Consider the following 26,593-nt stretch of genomic DNA (forward strand, 5'->3'; position numbering starts at 1 on the left):
TGGAACTGGCTAAGTATGATTCCCTGAGCTTTCCTTTTAGGAGTGATATTTACAACATGTCTAGTGCTGGTTATTGTTTTTGCAGACTCTGCTTCCAAAAGAGGGCGCATACTCCAGACATGCAAAGCCAGCACTTGTGTGTGTGTGCACTATCGCTGCTCACCCTAGTCTCAGATCCGTTTGTGCAAAAGGAGCCTGTGCCCACTTTTGCAGACACAATTAGCTACTGTGACTTTTAACATGAAAGAGAAGCTGCAGTTGACCCTAGGAATCATTCCAGGATCTCCTGGGACCCGGCTCAGCTAGGTGAAGGCGCCGCCATACCCTGCCATTCGGATCAGCTAGAAAATGACTGCTGAAATACGACCACGAACTTTTCATCTCCCAAAACATTTCCCATACATTGAGCAAGTAAGGCTCACAACTCCCAGCCCCAAGAAATAAGTATTTTTGTCCCCATTTTACCAAACAGGAAACCAAGGCATGGAGAGGTTATGTGCCAAAACAGTGATAGGAAGAGAACTCAGGAGTCCTGGCCCCAATCTCACACGTAGATCTCTAGATAGATCATAACATTGCATCAGTTCATCACAATGGGGCTCTGACACAGTGAAGAATGTTACAATATCAGTGTCATAAGGCCACTACATTGTCCCACACAGGAGATCAGACACCATGAGCAGCAGGAACGTAACTGTGCCGCCCACATCGACACAAGGACTGGGCTGGCCTCGTTCTCCTCTCTAATCTCAGGTTCATCATTAATAGCAGATATTCTGTGGGATTTACTAATGCAACACGGGGTCACGTGGAGCCCAATTCCCCATTCGGTCATGAACTAGGGTCTTCTTCCAGCTCTGCTCTGGACAAGTGCTGATCTGAACGGCGTCAAGCCAGAGACAGGATAGTCCCTTTATGACACGGGTGCACGGTTGGAAGGGGAGGGAGAGAGGTGGGCTGGACTGTCTGGCTTGCAAGTTGCACATAGAACTGTGCAATGTGTGTCTGAGGGCAGGGTGGGAACCTGCGCAAAGCTAGGGCTACAGACCGCAGCACAAATGGAGGAATGGAACCCTTGTGATTTGCACTGGACTCAAACTGCTACACCATTATCCCTGTTCAAATCCCCACCGCCTCTTCTTCTTCGCCATTTTGGTGAAGCTGAGTGCTACCGGAAGAAAGTGACTGTGTTGCCCTCAGCCTAGCACAGGACAGCAGGCAATGAGCAAGCTGCATCACACGTAGAGCTCTGCTAATCATAACCTGCAGCACACTCTGCTAATCTGGTCTCGGAATCCCACACACAGCTCTACCAAGGTACCTCAGCCCCAACTTGCAGCACCCCCTGCTATGCCAGCCCCGAGGTCATACCGTTCACACAGCTCTGGCCATGCACCCAAGCCCTGACCTGCACCCCCACCTACTGCAGTCCTGGGACTTCACCCAGCTCTGCCGATGTGCCTCAGTCCTGGCCTCCACCACCCCTGCTATTCCAGTTTGCAGCTTCTCTAGAGCAGAAACCACGAGCCATGCTGAACGCTGGGATGGCTTTGTAGGGCTGGGCATGAGCCCACTAGGCAGTGGGAAGACACACAAAACTCACTCTGACATGTGACCCCTAAAATCAGGATTTGAGACCAGGCCTGAAGATGAGGGGTCAGGGCACCCACCCCCCAGGCCAGCCAGCAGGTGTTAACCAAGACCAAACGAGGAGCCAGAACAACGATGGGCTTCCCAGGGAGCCGGCAGCGATCTGCTCCTGCATGGCGCGCAGCGCAGAGGGGCTGAATTGGTCACAGTCACATGACTCCCGTGTGCAGCTCTTCCCGTGGGCTCTGCATTAGGAGCAATCAGCATGCCCTGGGCTGCCGCCTGCTGCTTCGACTCTCTGCTGCACTGGGCTGTGGACCCAGATCCCAAAGGATCCAGTCTGAACCATCCCCTCACAGGGCCACTGAAATCCTCCATCCCTCGCTCCCCCCAGGTACTTCGTTACGTTCACAGCTTTAGCCTGGAAGTCTGGACAATAAAGCAGGGTGTTTCCTTTTGGCTGGCCTTACCTGGCTCCTCAGCTGCGGCCTCTTTGCTGGCTTGCTTTCCGCGTGCCTCGTCATGAAGCTGCTAATTAAATCCTGCAGCTGTTCGTAGCGTTTGAACAGCTGGCTAACCTGCTCGCTGACGTCCAGGCTGCAGGCCGGGCATGTGCCATGCGGCGCTGCCTCCCCAGGCTCCGGGCTAGTGGGCATGCTCATGGATAGCAAGGTGGAGGAGGAGGCCATCATGTTCTCTATGATAGATCTAAGCTTGTCTAACTGTAGGCAGGGGAGAGAAGGAGTTGGGTTTGAAACAGGCACCGCCCAGCAGAATTTCTCTGCATGCTAAGGCACCCGGGCGACAGGTGCTGAGCTCTATCCAGCAGGGATATTAGCAATGCCCGAGGCAATACATTCTGGCCAAGACTCCAAGGATTTGCCCATGCATGGATGGGCCCTAGGCTACCTTCTCCAGGTAGCAGCTGCTGAAGCAGTGCTCCCCCTAGAGGCTAGACCTGACTGCCTTGGAGTCTATCATTAAGGTCCCTATCTTGGGGCAGTCGGCACGGAGTGGAGCTCTCGAAGTATTGCAGAAGATGTACTGGCTGGTACCTGAGCAAAGCATCTTATTGCTACCAGACCAAGGAGTGGGTCTGGCTTGGCTGCATAAGGCAGCCCACTGAATTGCCACCAGGACAAGCTAAGAAACAGCCGTGTCTCTACCCTGCTTCCCCTCAGATAGCAGAGCAACGCTTTAGCCTACGGTGAGCTTTAACAAACCCTGCTGCATTCCGGGAGGCAACAGCCTGTGCATAAGAACCTCCTTGGGGCACTACCCAGGGCTGTCATCTCCTACACCGGGGTGGGCAAACGTTTTGGCCCAAGGGCCACATCTGGGAACAGCAATTGTATGGCGAGCCATGAATGCTCACAAAATTGGGGTTGGGTTGCAGGAGGGGGTGAGGGCTCTGGTTGGGGGGTGCAGGCTCCAGGGTGGGGCCAGAAAAGAGGAATTCAGGGTGCAGGAGGGGGCTCTGGGCTGGGGCGGAGGGAGTGGGATGCGGAGGGGGGGTGAGGGCTCCATCTGGGGGTGAGGAGTTTGGGGTGTAGGAGGATGCTCCAGGCTGGGATCGAGGGGTTCAGAGGGAAGGAGGGGGATCAGGGTTGGGGCGTGGGGAGAGGATCGGGGTGCAGGTTCTGGGCGGCGCTTACCTCAAGCGGCTCCCGGAAGCAGCAGCATGTCCCTTCTCCAGCTCCTATGTGGAGGTGCGGCCAGGCGGTTCTGCACGCTGCCCCGTCCACAGGCACCGCCCCTGCAGTTCCCATTGGCTGTGGTTCCCAGCCAATGGGAGCTGTGGGGGCGGTGCTCGGGGCGGGGACAGTGTGCAGAGTGGAGAACCCTGGCTGCCCCTACGCATAGAAGACGATGGGGGGACATGCTGCTGCTTCCGGGAGCCGTGTGGAGTGGCCCCAGACCCTGCTCCCCAGCAGGAGTTCGAGGGCCAGATTAAAATGGCTGGTGGGCCATATCTGGCACGTGGGCCATAGTTTGCCCACCCTAGTCCTACACCAATGAAAAACGCTTCGCCGGCTCTGGAGTGAGCTTTCTGCTGAGCTCAAATGCCCCTTCCTTCCCCTGCAGGATCCAGAGAGGGAGGCAGCAGTTAGTGAGGCAAGAGGCCCTTTGGAGCCCAGCTAACAGCTTCGATCCACTCCACAAGGCTAGAGCACTGGCTTCAAGAAGAGGAAATCTGGAGACCTTTGTATTGAGCAATTGTCCAACATCACAGGGGAACTGGGCAAGCAGAGATACTCAGAGTTACCACTGCGCCAACCCCAAAGGGCAGCTGTTTCACAGCAAGCCAGTGAGCAGCCCGTCCTCTCGCCTCAAACCACCTGACCTGTTCCTGCAGGTAGAGGGCTGTGTCAGTCACCGACTGCTCCAGCTTGGCTTTGCCGTGATCCTGCTGCTCCCTCAGCTCCTGCAGCTCTTTCTCTATGTCGTGCACTGTCGATCTGGACCACAGAGCCAACAACAGAAAGGGTCATTTGCTGAGCAGAGGTGCTGCCATGGGGCTTGGAGCACGGAGACAGGGACCAGCACCCACCCAGCACGGGCAGGTGCTAACCCTCCGCTGTGCCAAATGCAGCTCCCCTGAAGTCAGCCTGTTTAGCCTAGGGCTGAATTTGGCCCCTGCCATGGTTGCTGGGAGGTAACTCTGTGGTTTAGATACTATCAAACCACATAGCAACACACAGTCCATACAAGGAATGCAGCCGTTCTTATGGCTCTGTCCAGCTTCTTTGATGTGGGTGAGGTGGGAACGTAGAGCCAGCCTGAGGCACACGCGAAGACCAGCTGCAGGGTTCCCTCTGCTTTGAGGAGAGGCGAGGAGGAGTGAGGTCTTGCACTGTTAGACTCTCTTCCCCTTCCCAGCATTCTCCTAGGAACCCCTCCCCTCCTGCATAACGGCCCAGTGTTTCCCTCACTCCCTCTTGAAAAATGACCTGGTGAACAATCCACTCCTCAAACCAGCTGGATCTTGACAATCCCTCCCACCCAGTAATGGCAAACCCCTTCCCCCTAGGATGGCCAGACAGCAAATGTGAAAAATCAGGACAGGGGGTGGGGGATAATAGGAGCCTATATAAGAAAAAGACCCCAAAATTGGGACTGTCCCTATAAAAATCGAGACATCTCGTCACCCTACTTCCCCCCCAACTCCTCTGCCCTGGGTGCCAAAACCCTCTCACAGTCACTTAGCAATGTACCTCCCTGCCCTGCCCAATGTCCCCCCCCAGGTGTGCTATTCAAGTTATAGATGTTGGCCTGGCACAGAGCCCTGCAAAACCTAGAATCAGGGCCTGGAGCCCTTCAGTTACTACTTCTACTTCTATGCTTTCAAGCAAGCCCAGTGGTGTATACGCAGATTTAACACAGTCCAAGTCTCTGATCGGTCCAGGAGGGATACACGGCTGCTCCCTGCAGTATATTAACCAAGTGGAACCATGGCTACCCTGCAGGTAGTTCTGTTCGACGAACCATGGCATATGGGTCACCTGTTACAAACAGTTCTACATGCACCAAACCCTTTGGGAGGCGGGGAATGAGCCTAGCTCATTTTTAAGCCAGCCCTAGTGGGATGCGGGCTAGTTAGCATGGGTGAGCCCTATAGGTTATGCAGTTCAGTTCTGCTTAAGTCCTCCAGAACGTGGACCAGATGCTACAGCTCAACCCCATCCCGGGGAATGGAATAGGGATGGCATTCTCGGTCGTGACGAACTACTTGGGACCGTGAGTAGTTAACTGTAGTTCAGTTCTGCATCAACTCAGGTCTGAACCTGGTGAGACAGAACTAGATATCACAGCTCAGGTCTGCATGAGGGATTCAGATCAGAAACCGTAGATTGTAGGAAAGTATAACAAACGAGGCACTGGAATCCAGCTCTATAACATAGGTACGAATCCTATGGAGTCTGGACCAGTATTAGAGTCAGCTTTATTGTAGAATCATAGAATATCAGGGTTGGAAGAGACCTCAGGAGGTCATCTAGTCCAACCCCCTGCTCAAAGCAGGACGAACACCAACTAAATAATGTAACCTGTCTGATAACAGGCCCCTGTCTTATCAGAGGCCAGCTCTACAGCCCGTGGGTGAATCCTGTGGGACCAAGGCTTGTTGTTGGAGCCTGTTGCATTAGCAGCAGAGATGCACACATCCACAGCTCTCTTCTCCTCTTTTTACCTGAGGTAACCTAACTGCAGGTTAATCTGACTGGATCCCTTCACTTTCTGATCTGCTTCTGTTGCCACCTCTGCTTCAAGGACATTCTGCAGCTTCCTTACCTAGAACCATGACAACCATGAAGAGTCAGGACTTCAGGCACACATCTGCCTGCAAGGACTTCCCTCAAACTGGCTGAATAACTCCCCTCCCTGCCCCCCACCCCCAGTGCGTGTGCTGGGTTCAAATACAGCTAAATGCAGCCCTGATGTAAGCAGATGACACTCTAATTATTTAAAAGGATTTGCATCCACTCATATCTGAATTTAGCTCAGTGTATTAAACACAAAAATGTGATACACACACACACACACGCACACAGACACTTTCTGGAGTGAATCTCAAAAAGAGGGGATCTTGGACTAACCTATTCAATAGCTAGGAATCTGCACACTGTCCCACTCACCCAGCTGTCCTCCCGCTTCCAAAATGCCCTGAGCACCGAAAGCAACAGGGCAGTCCAGTGTACATCGTGACAGAAAATAATCCTTGGCAAGACATAGAGCAGAGGTGGGCTTGGGTAGGACTGCTGAAGAATCTGGGGCTCTCTCTGCAAGGGGGCTAGGTGGGGAGGAAGCCTGGAGCAACCTGTTCTGAGGGACAAAAGGGGCAATCTCCCACCCCCTCTCCTTTCCAAGGGTTTCTCCCCACCTCATACTGATCTTATTATTGTTCTTAATATTCTGAGTGTGCCGAGAAGCCAATGAGTTCAGGGAACCGTTGTGTTGGGCACTTTACTAAGACACCGTAAGAGAGTCTCTGCCCTTAAGAGCTCACAGTCTAAATAGACAAGCCAGACAAAGGTGGGGGGGATGAATTAACCATTGTACATGGATAATATTGGAAACAGCTTAAGGGCTGGGTTCTCCAGATTAAGCAGCCCCTGGATAATTCTCCCTTTGTAGGGGGACTCTCCACCAGCGTAAAGCTGATGGAGGCAGCTGTGATGCCTCCTGCACTGGCATCCCTCTTCTACTGCATGGGAAGGGAGCAGGCGTGTTAGGGCTGGCAAGGGGTCATAGCAGATCCAGGCTCAACGCCACCTGATTTTTCACTGGTGTAACGTCCTTGAGGGAATCAAGCCCTAAGTGATTTGCTTAAGGTCATAGAGGCAGTCTGTGGCAGAGTCTGAAATTGAACCCAAAGGTCTCCGAAGTCTCAGTTCAGAGCCTTAATCACACTATGAAACAAGAGGGGTGTTCACCACTAATGCCGGCACCACAACTCCACAGCCTATAGCACATGTTCGGACCCTGGATGATACAGTATCAAAGTCCCTGTCTAGCACACCATCCCAGCCAACCACAGTGGACTTGTTACCATTGCTGATTCCATGGTTAGGTTACAAGACGGCACACCAGTTGCTCACCTTGGCCTTTACATCTTTCATGTCTTCTGCCGTGGCCTTCAGGGATGACAGCTGCTCCATGAGGTCAGCAGGCATGCTGGAGAGGTTCTTAGGGACTAGACACCACCACGGAAATACAAAGGAAGCACTTAATTGATTGTGTACATAAGAACAGCCATACTGGGTCAGACCAATGGTCCATCTAGCCCAGTATCCTGTCTTCTGACAGTGGCCACTGCCAGATGCTTCAGAGGGAATGAACAGAACAGGGCAATTATCAAGTGAGCCCTGTTGTGCAGAACCAGCTTCTGGCTGTCAGAGATTTAAGGACACCCAGAACATGGGGTTGCGTCCTGACCATCTTGGCTAATAGCCATTGATAGAGCTATCCTCCATGAACTTATCTAATCCTTTTTGAACCCAATTATACTTGTGACCTTCACAACATTCTCTGTCAACGAGTTCCACAGCTTGACTGTGCGTTGTGTGAAGAAATACTTCCTTTTGTTTATTTTAAACCTGCTGCTTATTAATTTCATTGGGTGACCCCTGGTTCTTATGTTATGTGAAGGGGTAAATAACACTGCCCCCATCCACTTTCTCAACACTCTTGCATCTGAAGAAGTGAGGTTCTTACCCACGAAAGTTTATGCTCCCAATACTTCTGTTAGTCTCAAAGGTGCCACAGGACCCTCTGTTGCTTTCTCAACACTATTCGTCGCTTTATAGACCTCTATCATATCCCCCCCAGTCGTCTCTTTTCTAAGCTGACCAGTCCCTGTTTTTTTCCCTCTCCTTGTATGGAAGCTGTTCCATACCTCAATCATATTTGTTGCCCTACTCTGTGCCTTTTTCAATTCTAATACATATTTTTGAGATGGGGCAACCAGAACTGCATGCAGTATTCAACGTGTGTGCATGCCATGGATTTATATAGTGGCATTATTATATTTTCTGTCTTATTATCTATTCCTTTCTTAATCATTCCTAACATCCTGTTAGCTTTTTTGACTGCTAGTGCACATTCAGCAGATATTTTCAGAAAACTATCACCAATGACTCCAAGATCTCTTTCTTGAGTGGTATCAGCTCATTTAGACCCCATCATTTTATTTGTTTAGTTGGGATTATTTCTTCCAAAGTGCACTACTTTGTACTTACCAACACTGAATTTCATCTGCCATTTTGTTGCCCAGTCACCCAGTTTTGTGAGATCCCTTTGTAACTCTTCGTAGTCAGCTTTGGACTATCTTGAGTAATTTTGTATCATCTGCAAATTTTGCCACCTCCCTGTTTACCCCCTTTTTCTGATCATTTATGAATGTGTTAAACAGCACTGATCCCAGTAAAGAACTCTGGGGGGACGACTGCTATTTAGGTCTCTCCGCTGTGAAAACTGACCATTTATTCCTACCCTTTGTTTCCTATCTTTTAACCAGTTACTGATCCAGAAGAGGACCTTCCCTCTTATCCCAAAACTGCTTACTTTGCTTGACAGCCTTGGATGAGGGACTTTGCCAAAGGCTTTCTGAACGTGCAAGTACACTATATCCACTGTCATGCTTATTGACTCCCTCAAAAAATTCTGATCGATTGGGGAGGCATGATTTCCCTTTACAAAAGCCACTTTGACTCTTCCCCAACATATCATGCTCATTTCTGTGTCTGATAATTCTGTTCTTTACTATAGTTTCAGCAATTTGCTGCTACTGAAGTTAGGCTTACCAGCCTATAATTGCCAGGATCACTTCTGGAACCTTTTTTAAAAATCAGTGTCACATTAGATATCCTCTACTCATCTGGTACAGAGATTTAAGCGACAGGTCACATACCACAGTTAATAGTTCTGCAATTTCAAATCTGAGTCCCTGCAGAACTCTTGGGTGAATACCATCTGGTCTTGGTGACTTATTACTGTTTAATTTATCAATTTGTTCCAAAACCTCCTTATTGTCACCTAAGTCTGGGACAGTTCCTCAGATCTATCACCTTAAAGAGAATCCCATACCTGAACCAATCTCCCTCACACTCTCTGCAGTGAAGACGGATGCAAAGAACTAATTTAGCTTCTCTGCAACGACCCTGTCTTCCCTGAGTGCTCCTTTAGCACCTCTATCACCCAGTGGCAGCACTGATTGTTTGGCAGGCTTCCTGCTTCTGATATACTTCAAAACTTGCTGCTAGTTTTTGTGTCTTTGCTAGTTGCTCTTCAAATTCTTTTTTGGCTTGTCTAATTATACTTTTACACTTGCTTGACTTGCCAGAGCTTTTGCTCTCTTCTATTTTCCTCAGTATGATTTGACTTCCAATTTTTCGAGGATGTCTTTTTGCCTCTAACTGCCTCTTTTACTCTGTTGTTTAACCATGGTGGCTTTTTTTTTTTTTTTTTGGTCCTTGCACTGTTGTTTTTATTTAGGGTATATACATTTAATTTGAGCCTTTATGGTGTTTTTAAATAGTTTCCATGCAGCTTGCAGGCATTTCACTCTTGTGGCTGTTCTTTTTAATTTAATTTCCATTTAACTATTTTCCTTATTTTTGTGTAGTTCCCCTTTTTGAAGCTAAATGCTACTGTGGTGGGTTTCTTTGGTACTCCTCCCCCCCCCCCCCCCCCGTAGGAACATTAAATGTAATCACATTATGGCATTACCAAGCAGTTCAATTATATTCACATCTTGTACCAGATCCTGCGTTCCATTTAGGATTAAATCAAGAATTGCCTCTCCCTTTGTGGGTTCCAGGACTAGCTGCTCCAAGAAGTACTTATTAATGGTGTCTAGTAATTTTATCTCTGCATTCCATCCTTAGGTGACATGTTCCCAGTAAATATGGGGGACATCCTCATTATTAGTGGGTTTTCTGTTTTTGTAGCATTTCACAATCACCATCACCATCACCATCCTGGTCAGGTGGTTGGTAGCATATTCCTATGGCTATACTCTTACTATTCACGCATGGAATTTTTGTCCATAGAGTCTCTATGGTACAGTTTAAGCATTTAAAATGTTAGTATATTTGATTCTGCTTTCTTTCACATATAGTGCCACTCCCGCATCATCATGACTTACTCTGTCATTCCTATGTATTTTGTACCCTAGTACTACGGTGTCCCATTGATTATAATCTTTTCACCACATTTCTGTGATGCCGGTTATGTCAATATCCTCATTTAATACCAGGCACTCAAGTTCACCCACCTCAGTATTTCGACTTCTAGCGTTTGTGCACAAGCACTTATAAAATGTGTCTGCCTTTGTGTGATGTAATTGAATTGGATTCTTTTGTTTGATTGTTTCTCTTCAGTTCCTACCTGCACTTTATCAGCTTCTATCCCTCTCCTCTTTACTAGGATACAGAAGGCCCCTTTAATAAGTCTATGGCTTAGCTCAGAGGCAGACCCTGAAAGCAGATTACCAGCTATCGCCTCCAAACCAACACAAGCAGAGATATGAAGCTTCCCTAAGAATGGAATTGCACTTCCGCGCCCCCATTTAGCCCCACAGCCCCCAACAGTGCCCCCCACTGGGATATTTTGTATCGTTTCAGGATGGGGGATGGAAATGCAACAGGATACTTTGAAGTGAACCAGAAAATGATCCAAATGCGATAAAAGGCCCCTTTTCAAAATGGTACCTTGGCGCGAACCCTAGACCCCCGTCAAAGTCAGGGCAAGAGTCCCAAGGCGGAATATTTATGCCCTCAAATGACAGCCCGGTCAAAGTAAGCTGCACCCATTCCACCAAGCGCGTCTCACTGGGGAGTCAGCCCAAAGGTACGAGCAGTGTGCCAGTCACTAAGGAACCATGGGGAGGGATCCAGGCCCCAGCCAAGAGCACCACTGCTCACCCAGACACCCCTGTGGATCCAGCAGAAGGCTACAGTCAGCACCCACTCTGGGAAGCCATACCCGAGGAGTGTTTGCCCAGGAAACCGCCTGCATCGCTCCCTCCCAGAAGGACGTGATGAAGACACTGGCTGATGGGGAAGCCCCTACCTGCATCCGAGAGGAATTGTCGCAGCTTGTCGAGGTCGGCGTGGCTACACTTGAATTGCTCCAGGTGGTTTATCTGCTCCTGCAAGGTGGTGTAGAGGTCGGTGAGCTGCCCGATCTGGCGCAGCGCTTCCACAGTATCCGAGTAGCGGCTGGAGGCGCTGCTGGACCCGGAGGACTCTCGCGGCGTGGATGAGGGTAGGCGTTTGTCCTTCTCTTGTAAAGGTGACGCCGGGGATGTAACGGCAGAGTAAGGTCCAGGTGGAATTGCGAGCTGGGCTGCTAGAGCCGGGGGACCTGCTGTAGGTGATGTGGGCTGGAATGCTGAAGTGTCTGCTGGGGTCCCAAGGTAGCCTGCCTGGGTCCCTGGAGCTCCAGGCCAGACTCCAGGAAGCCCCACCTGGGTTGCTGGGGAACTGGGCCAGGTGCCAGGGAAGCTCGGCTGGAATCCTGGAGCACCTGCCTGTGCCCCGGCGGAGCCTGCCTGTGCCCCTGGGAAGCCTGGCTGGGCCCCAAGGAAGCCTGGCTGGGCTCCTGGCTGGGCCCCGGGGAAGCCTGGCTGGGCCCCGGGGAAACCTGGCTGGGCCCCTGGGAAGCCTGGCTGGGCCCCTGGGAAGCCTGGCTGGGCTCCTGGCTGGGCCCCTGGGAAGCCTGGCTGGGCTCCTGGCTGGGCCCCGGGGAAGCCTGGCTGGGCTCCTGGCTGGGCCCCGGGGAAGCCTGGCTGGGCCCCTGGCTGGACCCCGGGGAAGCCTGGCTGGGCCCCGGGGAAGCCTGGTTGGGCCCCTGGCTGGGCCCCGGGGAAGCCTGGCTGGGCCCCTGGGAAGCCTGGCTGGGCTCCTGGCTGGGCCCCGGGGAAGCCTGGTTGGGCCCCTGGCTGGGCCCCGGGGAAGCCTGGCTGGGCTCCTGGGAAGCCTGCCTGGGCTCCTGGCTGGGCCCCGGGGAAGCCTGGCTGGGCCCCTGGCTGGACCCCGTGGGAGCCTGGCTGGGCCCCGGGGAAGCCTGGTTGGGCTCCTGGCTGGGCCCCGGGAGAGCCTGCCTGGGCCCCTGGGAAGCCTGCCTGGGCCCCTGGCTGGGCCCCGGGGAAGCCTGCCTGGGCCCCTGGCTGGGCCCCGGGGAAGCCTGCCTGGGCCCCTGGCTGGGCCCCGGGGAAGCCTGCCTGGGCTCCTGGCTGGGCCCCGGGGAAGCCTGCCTGGGCCCCTGGCTGGGTCCTGGGGGAGCCTGGCTGGGTCCTGGGGGAGCCTGGCTGGGCCCCTGGCTGGACTCCTGGCTGGGCCCCAGGGGAGCCTGGCTGGGTCCCTGGCTGGGCCCTGGGGGAGCCTGGCTGGGCCCCTAGCTGGGCCCTGGGGGAGCCTGGCTGGGCCCCTGGCTGAGCTGCTGGAGTGATTGCTTGGGATTCTGGTGTGCCTGTCCTGGTTCCTGGAGTGCCTGTCCGGGCTGCTGGCTGGACCGCTGGCATGCCTGCCCTGGTCCCGGCCTGCACCCCTGGAGTACCAGGTCTGCTGCTGGGAGAGCCAGACTGACTCCCTGGAGCCCCTGCCCAGGTTGCAGAGGGTTTTCTGGCTTGGGTGTCCATAACTGAAGCTGGAGAGGGCTGGCTTAGGCTGGGCTCCACAGACTGGGCTTCCTGGAAACCAATGGAATGGGAGCAATTTACTGATGGGCCCTAGTTCAAAGCAAAGGGGTGGGGGGAAAGCTGGGATATTCAAAACCACCCTCTTCTATTTCTTAGGGTTACCATATTTAACAAATAAAAAAAGAGGACCCTCCACGGGGCCCTGGTCCCGCCCATTTCCACCCCAGCCCCGCCCCAACTCCGCCCCTTCCCATCCTAACTCCGCCCCCTCCTCCCTCCCACTCCCAGCCACGTGAAAAGGGCTGCCCGAGCGCTACCGGCTTCACGGTTTGCTGGGCAGCCCCCAGACCCTGAGCCCACGGCCGGCGCTTCCCCAGTGCAGCTGGAGCCCGGGAGGGGAAGTGCCCAGCCGGGGGCGCAGGGTCTGGAGGCTGCCCGGCAAACCGTGAAGCCGGTAGCGCTTGGGCTTCGGGCAGCCCTATGCCTCCGGACCCTGCGCCCCCAGCCGGGCACTTCCCCTCCCGGGCTCCGGCGGCGCAGGTTCCGGAGGCATGGGGGCTGCCCAAAGCCCGTAGCATTCGGCTCTTAAACAGAGCCGAAGCGTCAGGGGAGGAGCAGAGCCGCCGCGGCCGGAGGCTCTGCTCCTCCCCTGACTCTTCGGCTCTGTTTAAGAGCCGGGCTGCCCGAGCGCTACTGGCTTCGGGCAGCCCCCATGCCTCCGGACCCTGTGCCGCCGGAGCCCGGGAAGGGAAGTGCCTGGCCGGCGACTGGGGTCCGGAGGCAAGGGGCCTGCCTGAAGCCCATAGCGCTCGGGCAGCTCGGCTCTTAAACAGAGCCGAAGAGTCAGGGGAGGAGCAGAGCAGCCGCGGGAGGGGAAGTGCCCGGCCGGCATTTTCCCGGACATGTTCGGCTTTTTGGCAATTCCCCCCGGACGGGGATTTGATTGCCAAAAAGCCGGACATGTCCGGGAAAAACCGGACGTATGGTAACCCTACTATTTCTGCACTTCAACTGGAAGTAACGTTACCATCAAATCAGACAGGCCTATTTGGACAGAATGGGCAATGGGACAGGACGTGCCCCCAAACCGGCCTTTATACTGAAAGGAAGCAGCAATCACAAAATGCCCTCTGACGACCTTGCTGGTCGCTGAACCAATTCCATTAGTGGCCAAGTGTTTCCTAGGAGCCTGCTTTCTACAGGAGTCTCTGGGATGGGGTTCCTAGCAGATATCGGACTCTCCCTTTCAATTGTGTACACTTGCCCCTGTCAGTCACACACCCTTCCCCACCATGGGGAAATCACCAGCTACTTCCCACATTCCCTTCCCACCAGGTATTACAGTTACTCTGTCTGCCAAAACGCCCTCCATAGGAACAACAAGCATTGTGTAGGCATGAAAATCACACGAGCCAGAACTGAAACTCTGGACTGAAGCACTCTTGAGCTAAAATGTGTGAGGCTGAGGTGGGGGGAGGAGTTGGTATCAGGATCCTGAGCATAATTCTGTAGGGGGGGGGTCCCCAGGCCAAACCAGAACCCGAGGTCCACCCTCAGACTCTCAGGAGCTGGAAATCCACATCCAACTCTAGATCTGGTAGGTCAGGCTTATCCCATTCTGAGAAGGTCAGATCAGCTTTATCACCTCCTCATAGCACCAATACATTCCAGGGACTGTCTTTGGAATGACTGATTCTGGGAATTAGCAGTCACATTCAAATGAAATGTCATTCTGTGGTAAGGAAAGAAATGATTTCTTTTGGAAACTATGCCACCTGCATGCGTCCGTATGGGGTAACTTTATAGAGTTTCTGACACAGAACAAGAATAGCACGCGTTAGGAATATCATGTGTTGCTTACTATAGAGATTAGCACTGGAACAGAAGCTCCCAATTGATCAGTTAACTTCTTGTATTCCTGTGGGTTGATTTGCCCTATAGGATATCACCTCCTGTGCCCTGTGAGTGTCTCTATTTTTCTACTCCATACCTACAGAGGGATCTCAGTAGCTAATCTGTGACTCCCAAAGAATGGTACAGTCATGATGTGGCCACCTTGTATGATGCTATATGAAGTTAATTGTTTGACAGGCATGCTATGAGCCACATGCTGCCTCTGAGTGTCCCTCACAGCCTGTTCATGGATGGAGGGATGCATTACAGATGTGTTCAATCAGGCACATTCCTTCGTTAGCTTGGATTTAAGGCTGCTGAAGTACAAAACCCACCAAGGTGATCACTACAAGTTGAAGTCCCCAGTTAAACCAATCTTCACCCACAAGCTCACAGGCACCTCGCTTCCACTACAACCTCCCTTTCACCTCCAATGAGTACCAATCACAATACACACATGCAGCTATTCTAACCCACTCCCAAGTGCATAACTGTAACTCTGACCGCAGCTAAACTGATCTATTCTCCACAGATGCAAGTGCGCTGGTAAAGTGTATAATGTGCTATTTGCACATGATGAAGGAGGAGGTCAAAGCGAAGGGGAGCGTGTTTGCATGTGAATTAGAGTAACGGGATGTGTGAATTCTGGGAGAACGGGGATTGAGCCGGAGGGAGAGAAGTGGAGATCTGCTCTGATGAACCTCTTGGGAAAGAGCAGGGTTTAGTCCTACGTGTATAAAGTATCAGTTCTGTTAGCACAATGGCTAGAGCTAGGTATGATACACGGAAACACCGTGTAAGTTCCTCCACACCTTCCAATGCTCTGCCAAATGCATCTCCATCCTGACCCACAACACCTTGCCTTACTCCACTCTAGCATTCCTCCAGCTTGACCATAAGCTACCAATTGTGTCACGCTGCGGGGCTATTTTCTGAGGCTGGCAGCCATCCCCTGGCAACAGCCACCAAATTAATCTTCACTCAGGACTAGCCTTCTAATCAACCCCTATAAGACATGGTGACTTCACTGCTATCTAATCATGAAGATTCAGCCAGTGACTTCCCTAGACAGTTAAATGTAACAGGAAGCTGCCCTAGGCCTGCCCCGTGGAGACAAGGAAAAGGAAAGAACCAGATCAGTTAGCTCATCTATAAGACATTTTTAACATGCACGGAAAGAAAGGACCAAATTCATGCACTGGGTAAAGCTGATGGTTCAGTGGGATTACACCAGTGGTTAATTTAGTCCAGTGACCATTGTAAAATTCTGTAATGCATAAATTCCAAGAATGTGAGGCCTCCAAATGACACAAATTACCCTTCTCATATTGTGCTAGTTAGACACTGCGACAGGGGTGGCGGAGCCTTCCCAAAAGTGGCCCCCTCCGTGGCCCCACTCCTGCCACTCTCTTCCCCCTGAGGCTCCGCTCCCCACAAAGCCAGAAGCAGGAGGGTGGCCAGGGACTCAGGGCCCCTCCACCTGCCCATGGTGGAGGGGCCAGAGAGCAGCCCCAGGCCCATGTCCCGACCGCCCGGACCACTCCACCCAGGGCAGATGGAGGGTCAGCGGCTCCCCACCATTGCCTGGGCTCCCTGGGCCAAGCTCCACTTCTGGCCTGGCTGGGAGGTGGAACCTCAGGGGGACAAAGAGGGACAGGGCTGGGGCCGGTGGTGAAAAGTGGACAGGCAAAAAGTGGGAGGGTCATGGCTCCTTGGCTCCCCTGTTCAGGCGCTCCTGCACTGGGAAGCCCTGGGTGGGAGTCATACAAGGATTTCCAGTGCTCAGGCATGGCCCCTTGGTGTCAGAGAATGGCAATCACAAGGTGCCATCACAACATGGGGTCAGAGGGCAGGCGGAGGGAAAAGGCCTCGCTGTCTCTTACATCTCCAGTTTCACACAGCTTTGCTCAGAAAAGGCACATTTAGAGAGAAGCCTTGGATGAGAGCCTGCTCAAGTGGAACCTTGCATGGCACTGGGGCCTAGAAAGGTGAAACGTGACAGAGGTGCAGGCTGATCCCCCAAAGCCAGTTCCGGACACCCTGCCCCAGAGAAGAGCGTATCAGATCGAACACGTTCATGTCAAGCCGCATAAAGGCCGGAAAAGTTCCAGATTCACAAGATCTCCCTCCTTACTATTACGGGGATGTCTCAGCCGAGGTCGAGGAATGGGGCAAACATATTAAGCTCTCCCCTCCCTCCAGCACCCCTAAATGAAGTCACACTCACAGTGGGTGGGCTCTTGCCTTTGCCTGTCACAAGACAGTCCTCCAGAACTTCCCAGCGCACCATGTTATACATTTCTTCGGGGGAAGGATAGAGGTTTAGCCTTCGCTCTAGGTTCCTCTGGAAAGGAAGCAAACCAAAACCAAACAGACATGACTGTACTTCTACGGGGCATGTCTAGGAAGGGACTTCATTCTCTCCTCCATTAACTCTTCAGAGACTAGCAGGCCAGTGATCACCCAAGAAGGTAGCTCGACAGAGAATGTATGTTCCCCAAACTGAGCAGCTGACTTTGTCTTGGACACACCAATAAAAATAGGGGCCCCTTACAGGGAGAGCACAGAACCAGCACCAGGAGGAGAAGAGGAACAGTACTATGCATGGTAACCAGTTCAGCGTCCTTGGCTCCATGATGGCACAGACGCTCCCCAGCTACCCACACCACCACTTCTGCGATCATGGAGTATCAGGGACAGACACCTAAGCCTTCCTAGTGGAGAAGCGGAGGCTCAAACTCCTCCTATAGAAGCACTGGCATTTCCTGCCCCTAAAGAATCCTCTAGCACAGGGGTCAGCAACCTTTCAGAAGCGGTGTGCCGAGTCTTCATTTATTCACTCTAATTTAAGGTTTCGCGTGCCGGTAATACATTTTAACGTTTTTAGAAGGTCTCTTTCTCTAAGTCTATAATATATAACTAAACTAGTGTTGTATGTAAAGTAAATAAGGTTTTTAAAATGTTTAAGAAGCTTCATTTAAAATTAAATTAAAATGCAGAGCCCCCCCGGACTGGTGGCCAGGACCCGGGCTGTGTGAGTGCCACTGAAAATCAGCTCGCGTGCCGCCTTCGGCACGCGTGCCATAGGTTGCCTACCCCTGCTCTAGCAAGAGAGAAAGCTGGATGGATTGGGGTGTTTCCTGATGCGTCAGGAGGAAGGAGGACACCACAGAAACTCAGGAAGACACTCATGTGCCTTGCCCCTCAATGTATGTGTAATTCCTGTTCCTACTGCGCTGCTTAGGGCCTGACCCTGAGACATGCTGAGCACTGAAGTCACAGGGAGTGAGCTCTCAGGATCATAGCCGCCAACTTCTATTTCCGCCAGTGGGTGCTTGACCCCTCTCTGCCCCCCAGCCCCCCCCGACTCCGCCTCTGCTCCACCCCCTCCCGCCCCGCCTCCATTCCAACCCCTTCCTCAAAGTCCCCGCCCCAACTCCACCCCCTCCCTGCCCCTATTCTGACTCCTTCCCCAAATCCCTGCCCCGGCCCCACCTTCTCCCCTGAGTTGGCCCATGTTCCCGCTCCTCCCCCCTCCCTCCCAGAGCAAGCGCTGGGAGGTAGGCGGAGGAGCAGGGACACGGCGCACTCAGGGGTGGAAGCGAGGTGGGACGGAGCACGCACTAATTTTTCCCCATGGGTGCTCCAGCCCCGGAGAACCCACGGAGTTGGCGCCTATGCCCAGGATCAGGTCCTTCCTGGTCCAAGTAGCTGAGATCTTGACTCAGAGCAGAAGACCCGGGGGGAAGAAATAACAAAGGAGGAGAAGCTAGGGATTTCAGTGAAGATCAGCATCCAAAAAGGAGGAGTCAAGGAATGAGAATTGGGGCCCCGGGGGTGCCTTGGCAATTCATATGCAAATCGTTCCTCTCAGAAACGTACCACATCATTATCCAAGTTCTTCTGATCAGCGATGCAAGTCTGCAGTTGATTGCCAATTTCCTGGGTATCTAGTTGTAAATTCTTGCAAGAAAAGAGAGTTTAGTTAATCTCCTACAGTCTGGTGTGTGTGTGTGATTGCCTTTAAAAAGGAAGATGGCCAATTTAGACTTCGATCCAAAATGTAGGGGGGGTTGTGTGAGCACACATGTGCAAGCCCACACCCGCACACCCACAATGTGTGTGCGCATTTATATTCCCCCCTCCAATATCTATTTTCCTGTTATTTTTATTTCAAAAGGCAGTGGCATCAGCTTGAAATACAGTCAATTTCAGAAACTGAGTGAAATGCCCTTTGGTCCCCCTGCCAAATTGTAGGTTTACAATGCCATTTTCCTGTCTTTTAAATGTTTTGCTCTCTGCTGTTGCTCTGTGAAAGTCATGCAAGCAAGATGGGAAGAAACTGACTATTTGTTCTTACCGAGCAGGGAAAAGTTTGACTACACAAAATGCAAAGTAAACAAACTGAAGGAGCGAGCAAAAAAAACCACTTTGCTCTAGTCTATTTCAATTCTAGTAATCTTGGGAGTTATTGTTAACTGGAAAGGGTCCAAAAAATTCAGACAGGTATGGAATGCTTAAGTCGATGGTGTGCCTTTAAATATTTCTTCCTCCAGTACTGAAAACTCAACACAAGAACTTTGTGCTAGTGCATCAAATGGGACACAAACAGAGAGCAAAACTGAGAAGATTATTTTTTGTACTTCACTCACCTTAATTAAGGAGCGTATGTTCTGAAAAACAGATTAAGAACCCAGTCTGACAAAGCCTTCTTCAGTCAACTGAAGGGGCTGATGTGAGTGAATGTTTGCAGAATCAGGCCTCTGATTTGTAAAGATCTTTCAGTTTTGATCATCTAAAGTGGTATTAAAAACCCAGGAAAGGGTGTGATATTTATAAATATGGTTTTCTGTCTTGGTCATATCCCTTTAAGCACAGCATACAAGTAAAACACTTGAAACTAGCTCTGACCTCAGTTCATTGTGTTGTATATGATGGGGACTGGGGTGAGCACCAATTAAATGGAAAAGGTCACCCTGAAAACTCCTGAAAGCCCAGCACTATGGGTCTAATCCACAGCCCACTGAAGTCAACGGAAAGACCCCCGCAGATCAGTTTTCTACTTACCACAGGAAAGTGGGTTTCTCAAGCCCCACTTGTTGGAGCTGAAGAAGCGAGTGTTTGGAAGAGACTGGAAAGGCAAGAGGGGATGGGCTGGGGAAGCAGAACAGGGAGGGTGTTCCAGTCCTGTGTTGTGGGGGACATTGGGGCTGGGCATCAGTGGCAAAGCAGAGGGGGTTGTGATAAGGGACTAGGTCGGAGAGGTAGGCTGGGCTGGCCCAAGTCACGCAGGGTGGGGTCTGGGCAGGAGCGCCGCCAGCTTTTCTGCCGCCCTAGGTGGCGGAAGATTCCGCCCCGAAATGCCGCCCCCCACAGAAGGTCCCGCCGCCGGAATACCGCTGCGGTCGCCACCCCCCAAATTGTAGCGCCCTAGGCGACCACCTAGGTCGCCTAACGGGTCGCGCCGGCCCTGGGTCTGGGTTGCGAGCACCTATTCTCTCGGGTAGAGCATGCTTTTGGGGCTGAACACACAAAGTAAAGGCTCAGCCTTGGCATCCACTTAGCTTTTGTTTCCCTGTACTCTAGGAAACGAGATGTTTACTGCTTCCCCATGGCCCCCCTCCCTTCCCCCAAGGCTCACGGGAAAAGGCGGCTTGCCAAGCTGCAAAAAGAATGAGCTCTTGCGGCTGGCTGGATTCTCGGGGGAGCTAGCGTGTTTTGCAAGCGTGCCTGCAGATGGCCACCCTGAGGATCCCTGAAGGTACAAGAAGTAAGCTGGGCACTGCCAAGCTCTGCTGCCTCCCTGTGGGCGGCATCACAAGGTTCAGATTCTCCCCCACCTGGCAACAATCCCTCGGTTGGCAGAGACCTATGGCCGGCACGAGGCAGGTGGGAGCTCCCCCAGGCCTTGCTAGAATGATTTACCCGCTGAGCGTTCTCGCTCGCCATTGACACGGAACAATGGTCCCTGTCTTAGTCCTTCAAGGGGCGTGATGGACAGGTTGCCCTGTCCTGGATCCCATGCTGGGCTCCTTTATCTATCTAACTCCTCCAGCAGTTAGCAGGGGATTGGCTCTTCCTCACCCCTTCCCTGCGCTAAATACCCCCTCACATTCCAATGTTCTTTCTCAGCCCCTCCGCCAGCCCCCGGGTGGATTCTAAAGCTGCCCCACCCTGGTGGAACTGGCAGGAGAAGGCAGCGGTGATACAAAGGTGAATGCTTCTCTATCCCACCTGCCCCATGGGCACCTGAGGACGGCAACTCCTCACACTCGTGTCAACCCATCAGGAGCTGGCATCAGGCGTGTTTGTCACCTTGCTGGGATCCCTTGTGGGGGTCCCAAGTGCTGAATTTTTACCTCCTGGCTGCAGCATCAGCTCATGTTACCTGAACCAGGCAATTGGCTCTGCTGTTACAGGCCAGGCCACCCAGCACAGCTTCCCCAGGCCCTGGGAGTACAAACCCCATTCCCTCTGCTCTGGCGCTGGTTAACTCCTGGGCGGAGCGCTCAGGAACAGTAACAAGGCTCGAGGGAAGGGAAGGCCTGAGAGTGCAGGTGAGCCCAGTGCACGACTCCCCCACACGTTACTCCCCAGCCACATGGACTCAACCACGCGGTTGGTGTGCGGGGCCGGCACACAGCTCTGTCTGAATAGCCAGCTCCCCCGTGCCCTTGCACAGTTCAGTTCTGACTTGCATCCCGCCCTGCTGTTCCAGGCCTGGGCTCCTCAGGAGCCACGCTGCCGATGGACTTCAGCCCCAGCATCCCCTCCTATTCCCTTCCCAGCTCTGCCGATGCATCTCGGTCCCAGCAAGCAGATCCAATGCCTTCTGCCGTCCCTGGCCAGCTTAGCTATCGGCGGCTTTTGCACTGTCCTCTGGCAGCATCTCCTGCTCCTTCCCCTTGTCCCATGCCACAGACACCGCGTGGGCATTTTAATTGAGGAGGCCAATGTACAAGCAAACTGAGATATTTTACATGGTGAACTATGGAGTCTCCCCCCTCCTCTCTCCCCAGAGCAACCCCTCGCCTGCCCTTTCCTGGTATTAGAGTAATAGGGGGCAGACCGAAGGATACAAGCTGGTCTTCACTGCAATTTTCCTACAGGAGAGGAAAGGTCAGCCAGTCCCCTCTGTCTGCTCTGACCAGCATTACCACAGACAGACAGAGAGGGAGGGAGAGGAGACATTTTCCCCTACATGTGCAGCGGGGGAACAGTGTGTTCTTATCGGACACTGACATTAGAGCATGCTGATCTGCTGCACATAAGCCAGGCGTAGTCCTGGCCCAAGCAGCTTGCACTCAAAGTTACCCCCAAAACACAGCAGGGGTGGGGAATACCAGCTCATAAAGGCCTGGGGAGTAGCGAGAAGAGAAATCAAGGGGACGGGACCGGGAGAGAGGTCTCATTCTCTTTGCTGCCCTCACTCAAGCGGTAACTCCCCTTGGGGTTGAGTGCTGCTCGTGGCAGGAGGGAGAGCCCCGCTCCCAGGTGGTGGAGGGTGGAGGACAGGGAGGGCTCAGTGCATACAGCAAGAGAGACTAGGGGATGTCGGTGCCTCAGGGCTGGAAGGAGAAGGCTTGGCGCTCCCCTCACCAGGGAGTGTGACCAGGCCGGCTCTGTTCTGTGGGCAAGGGCCACACTCACCAAGTCAAGTTTCTCCTTGATGTTTTCAAGGCCCTCGTTCATATGGAAATTAGCCGTCTTCACGCCATTGACCTCATTCAGCAGATCCTGGAACAGAGCCATGGCCTGGAACAGACAGGGGAGCGAATTTAGGGCCACAAGAACACCTGGTACGCCCCAATGAGGATGCTCGGAGAGGCAGCGGGGCCTAGCAAATCGGACAAGGGGCAGGGAGCGATCATTCCCAGCTCTGCCACTGACTGGCTGTGTGACCTGCGGCAGGGCACTCCCCTGTCTGTCTGTCTGTTTCCTTAGCTTTATCATTAGCAGGGAGAATAATACCCACCTATCTGGCTGAGGGAGGGGCCAGATGGACCCTGTTAGGCGAGCTCCAGTTGCCAATGGAGTGTGGACGGTGCCGAGGGGCTTGCCAGGGAGCCAGCTTGAACAGGTGGGAGCTAGGGCCATCAGCTTCCAGGACAGAACAACACAGCAGCTCCACCCCAGAGCATCCTTCCCAACAGGGAGCTGGACACAGGGAGGGGCTCAATAGAGCTTCTCCTTTTACTCCCCAAGTAAATAACAGCTTATAATGAATAAATTAATTAAGCCTGGCAGCTCCACACCTCCAGGCAGACCCATGATCTGCTAGATTAACCGGAAGGGTTAAATGAAAGCGCCAGCCTGGCCCTCCTCCCCTCACTCCCCCCGTCAGTGCATTTCAAGACAGGGGGTAAATATCATTGCATTGGGTACCTAACTGAGTGTGAACAGATCAAGTGCAGACATGCCCTGCGGTCTATGCCAGGACACCGTGACATGCGAGCATTCACTGTTCATTAGCTTGCTGCCTTCCCATTTTAGCTTGGACTCCGCAGACTTCTCCTTCCAGATTTGGGTACTATACGCTTCTCCCTCTGGTACTGTTGTCCTGCCCACACAATACCCTTATCTTATTGTATAGCTTTTGCCACAAAACCTGCCTCTGATACACAAATACTGGGATCAAAAACTTCCCTGATGCTGTGCTCAACAGCTGGTGCCAAATACCAGTGAGTGGGTTTAACTATTCATTAGCTGGACTTGGCCTTTCACACAGAGCACTTGACCATAGCAGACTCAAACCAGGGCTCTCACAGTAAACAGGCAACATCTGCTACAGTAGCTCTATCTCATGGTTAGAGTGGGGGGGCAGGAGATTTGGGGTAGGCCACTGATTCACCAAACGGCTTGCCAAAGGCCACGCAATCGCCTCGTGCCTCAGTTTCTTCATCTGTAAAACGGGGATAGTGATATTTACCTACAACCGCGAGGCAATGATGTTCGGAAAGCGCTTTGAGATCAGCTGGAAGCTGCTGGGGACATTGCAAAGTATAAAAGCAGACTGTGCTAAGCTGCTTGCAGCTGGAAACTGTTCTCGGCATAAAATATGCCAAGTTACATGAGTTGCCCTCACCTCACCACCTCTGACGCGGATAATAAATGACCCAGGCCACAGGGTTGTTGGGACTGTCCCGCTTTCCCCCTGCCAGAGGACTGGATGCTCGCCTCTCCTTGGAGCTTCAGCATTAGAGGGTTTTTCCCTTTGAATCCCATTAACCAAGGCTCTCAGCTGTGCAGATCTTTAGTAGAACATTGATCAGGGATCAACCACTCCGCTGGCCATCTTATTAACAAGCAAAGTTCTACAACAACACTGTGCATCCACATAGCATTGCTCAGTGCGGTGTCTCCCAGTGATTTACAAACAGCCTCGTCTCATCCCTGCCAAGTGCAGAGGATATTATCCTCCATTTTACAGATGGGCAAAATGAAGTACCGAGAGGGTCAAGTGACTTGCTCAAGGTCACATGATGACTCCGTGGCAAAAGCAGGAATGGAACCCAGGTGTCCTGACACATGTTCTAACTATTAGAGCCCCCCGTCTCCCAATTGATGCTGAGCACTTCTGAAAGATTAAAATGGCCCGGTATTAGATACACACTGTCACGGAGTGTGGGGGAGTCAGGGCCCTGCACCCCCCTTCCTGGGATTCACCGTGACTCTCAGCCAGCCAGTAAAACAGAAGGTTTATAGGACAATAGGAACGCAGTCTAAAACAGAGCTTGTAGGTACAACCAGGACCCCTCAGTCAAGTCATTCTGGGGGGCAGGGAGCTTAGACCCCAGCCTTGGGGTTCCCCGCGTTCCACCACCTAGCACAAAACTGAAACTAAAAACTCCTCCAGCAGCTCTCTCCCCTCTCCCCACAGCTCCTCCTCTCCTTTGTTCAGTCTCCCAGCCAGAAGGTGTCACTTCTCCCAACCCCCGTCCTGGCTCAGGTTACAGCTCAGGTATCTTCCTTCAAGGGAAGTCCCCCATCCCCAATGTAACTCCCCTGCAACATTCCAGGTCAAATCCGCCCCGCTCCCTGTTGCGTCACACACACCTATGACAAAACCGATGATTAAACAACAGGAGCAACTGGAGAGTTACATTCACTAGGGCTGGAGGGAGATCCACTTACTCAAAGTGTCAAGTATCAGAGGAGTAGCCGTGTTAGTCTGAATCTGTAAAAAGCAACAGAGGGTCCTGTGGCACCTTTGAGACTAACAGAAGTACTGGGAGCATAAGCTTTCATGGGTAAGAACCTCACTTCTTCAGATGCAAGTAATGGAAATCTCCAGAGGCAGGTATATATCAGTGTGGAGATAACGAGGTTAGTTCAATCAGGGAGGGTGAGGTGCTCTGCTAGCAGTTGAGATGTGAACACCAAGGGAGGAGAAACTGCTTCTGTAGTTGGATAGCCATTCACAGTCTTTGTTTAATCCTGATCTGATGGTGTCAAATTTGCAAATGAACTGGAGCTCAGCAGTTTCTCTTTGGAGTCTGGTCCTGAAGTTTTTTTGCTGTAAGATGGCTACCTTTACATCTGCTATTGTGTGGCCAGGGAGGTTGAAGTTACTCAAAGTGGTGAGCAGTTACCCACGTGGGTAGCCAATTCACCCCAGGCAGAGCCAGCACAAAAATGATGCATCCTTTGCAGTCCCACTTAAACTCTCAAAAGAAAACGTAAGTTGTGCATAGGTCTTGTGCTGGGTCCGCTGCACGGGATTGAGTTCCACCCTATTGTATGGGGCTTACAAACTGGCCTCACACACAACACCGGGAAATTCCAATCTCTTGACCAGAAAATTTGATTTCTTTTATCTTGGGGTTCTGTGCTGTCACCCGTCAGCAGCTCACACCGATGTTTTATTTCCATTAACTCGGCACAAGTAAGATCAATCCATAAAACCATTTAAAAAAAAAAAGAAAAAGTCAGGCCCAGTCCTACAAGGTGCTAAGCAGTCTCAATTCTCGTTGGCTTCACCGCGGATGCTCACTCAGCAGCCAGCTGCAGGCTCTCTGTGCCTCACAGAATGGGGCCCTGATTTCCTAGCTGAAATGCTGCTCTTGGATCAAACTAGCGGCAACCCTGGTTTACACTCAGATGGCTTTAGGTGTCAGCGCTGTACTCAAACTGATGGGGAACATCGATGCTCTCACAAATATTAGATCACTCAGGAGATGAATTGGAAACCAGAGCCCAGCTCCCACAGATCACAATGGGGATGCTTTGGTTTTTTATTTAACATGACCCTCCCGAGGCAGCACTGACGAATAATTAAACATTTACAGCCTGCCATATTGGATTGCAATAACTGTGCGACATGAGCCTGGGTGCTGATTTAATGCTCGGAGAAGGAGCTGTGTATCAGCCACAGAAAAGGCTCATTATCTCGTCAAAGCAGTTCCTTTTCCCTCCCAATATGCTACACGAAGGGATGAATAATTCAGCCGGGACTTGCTTTAATCTTGTGGTTCAACTCTTCCCCTATCACCGCCACTATTGCTCCTGCTTTGGAGGCATTCTTTGGGCATGGATTTTCCTTTCACCACATTTGATCACTGTCCTAAAGCCAGCCAGCTAGCTCCGGAAGCACGGCTCACTAGGCTCGGCTGGATACGCGCAAGATCCATGCTGCCTGGCCCCCATGACAAGGTCTGCTCCCCATGCTGGTCTAGAGCAGACAGTCCCCGCTGCCGCTTCTGAGACTGTCAATTTCAGCCAACCATTCTGTCAGCAAACTCTGCTAATAAGTAGGGGCGGCATTCTCCTCCCCATGCCGCACAAGGCCTACGCATCACCTACGTCCTCAACATAAGTGATGCTAGTCCCGCTCCACAAGGGCCAATTGCCTCCTCAGAGCACGTTCATAACTTTCTCCATCAGGGAACAGCTGCTGTGTTTAGAACACACAAACAGATGGCAGGGAACAGAGAGGGAGGTTCACCTGTCACAATGTGTTATCCTTGCAGA

General features: G+C 52.3%; 1 protein-coding gene across 1 annotated transcript in view; it reads right to left on the reverse strand.

The window, feature by feature from the left end:
* QRICH2 (glutamine rich 2) overlaps nt 1-26,593 on the reverse strand; it is a 58,117-nt gene that overhangs the window by 25,857 nt on the left and 5,667 nt on the right. Inside the window, exons 2-6 of the mRNA XM_054046660.1 lie at nt 22,274-22,378; nt 18,506-18,586; nt 16,851-16,967; nt 11,161-12,781; nt 7,188-7,282 (exon numbers count right to left, since the gene is read on the reverse strand). Of these exons, the coding sequence (XP_053902635.1) occupies nt 7,188-7,282; nt 11,161-12,781; nt 16,851-16,967; nt 18,506-18,586; nt 22,274-22,378 (2,019 nt within the window). The remainder of the gene's footprint in view (nt 1-7,187; nt 7,283-11,160; nt 12,782-16,850; nt 16,968-18,505; nt 18,587-22,273; nt 22,379-26,593) is intronic.

Source organism: Malaclemys terrapin, chromosome 13 (genome assembly GCF_027887155.1).
Source record: "Malaclemys terrapin pileata isolate rMalTer1 chromosome 13, rMalTer1.hap1, whole genome shotgun sequence".
Classification (NCBI taxonomy): Eukaryota; Metazoa; Chordata; order Testudines; family Emydidae; genus Malaclemys; species Malaclemys terrapin.